At 53.5% G+C, this 673-nt stretch overlaps 1 protein-coding gene across 1 annotated transcript in view; it reads left to right on the top strand.

Annotated features, from left to right (window-relative positions):
- The first annotated feature begins 51 nt into the window (after window positions 1-51).
- The window catches only part of ttc29 (tetratricopeptide repeat domain 29), a 5,591-nt gene continuing 4,969 nt past the window's right edge, over window positions 52-673 (top strand). The window contains exons 1-3 of the mRNA XM_016242744.1: window positions 52-181; window positions 260-328; window positions 418-587. Of these exons, the coding sequence (XP_016098230.1) occupies window positions 93-181; window positions 260-328; window positions 418-587 (328 nt within the window). The 5' untranslated portion in view covers window positions 52-92. The remainder of the gene's footprint in view (window positions 182-259; window positions 329-417; window positions 588-673) is intronic.

The raw sequence follows: 673 nt of genomic DNA, 5'->3' as shown, positions 1-673 counted from the left end.
TCCTCGTGTCTGTTTAAAATAAGTCGCTGTCACACGTGTGTATAGTGTAAATGTAACTTGTTTGACCTTTATACACATGTTTTAGCAGCAGCATGTCTTCAGCATTGGTGAGTGGCTCGAGGACTCCTCTCCTCCCAGACATCTACAAACCCCATAAACACAGCGAGACACCGACGTCTAAGTAAGCTCTGCTCATCAACGCTAAAGCTGAAACATTTAGCCTTCCAGCAATGTCCAGACTGTTCTTGATTAAGTTTAGGTGCAGCCCGGAATGGATGAAGGAGAATCCCGTCCATCCAGCCGCAGAGACAACGCAGATCCCCACCGAGTAAGAGCTCATCTGTGGATGTATACCGTTAGTGGTTGTAAACACATCGATGTTTCAGTTGTTATGCTAACCGTGTTGTGTCTCTGGAGGTCCGCGGAGCCTCTGCGTCAGCGTGTGTGCGTGGCTCTGCTGCGCGAGGGCTGTCCTCGCGCGTTTGCGCAGATGTTCTCGCTGCTGCAGCGCTGGGACGCAGCGGATCCGCACGCGCTGCGCACTCTCCAGCAGCGCCTCGCCTCCGCGGAGACCGCCGAGACACACGGTAACGGCACACCATTTCTGGCCACAGAAATGCATATTTACACTCTAAACCAGGGGTGCCCAAACTCGGTCCTGGAGGGCCGGTGT

Source organism: Sinocyclocheilus grahami, unplaced genomic scaffold, assembly GCF_001515645.1.
Source record: "Sinocyclocheilus grahami isolate Dianchi unplaced genomic scaffold, SAMN03320097.WGS_v1.1 scaffold672.1, whole genome shotgun sequence".
Lineage (NCBI taxonomy): Eukaryota > Metazoa > Chordata > Actinopteri > Cypriniformes > Cyprinidae > Sinocyclocheilus > Sinocyclocheilus grahami.
This window is presented reverse-complemented; position numbering and strand designations above follow the sequence as displayed.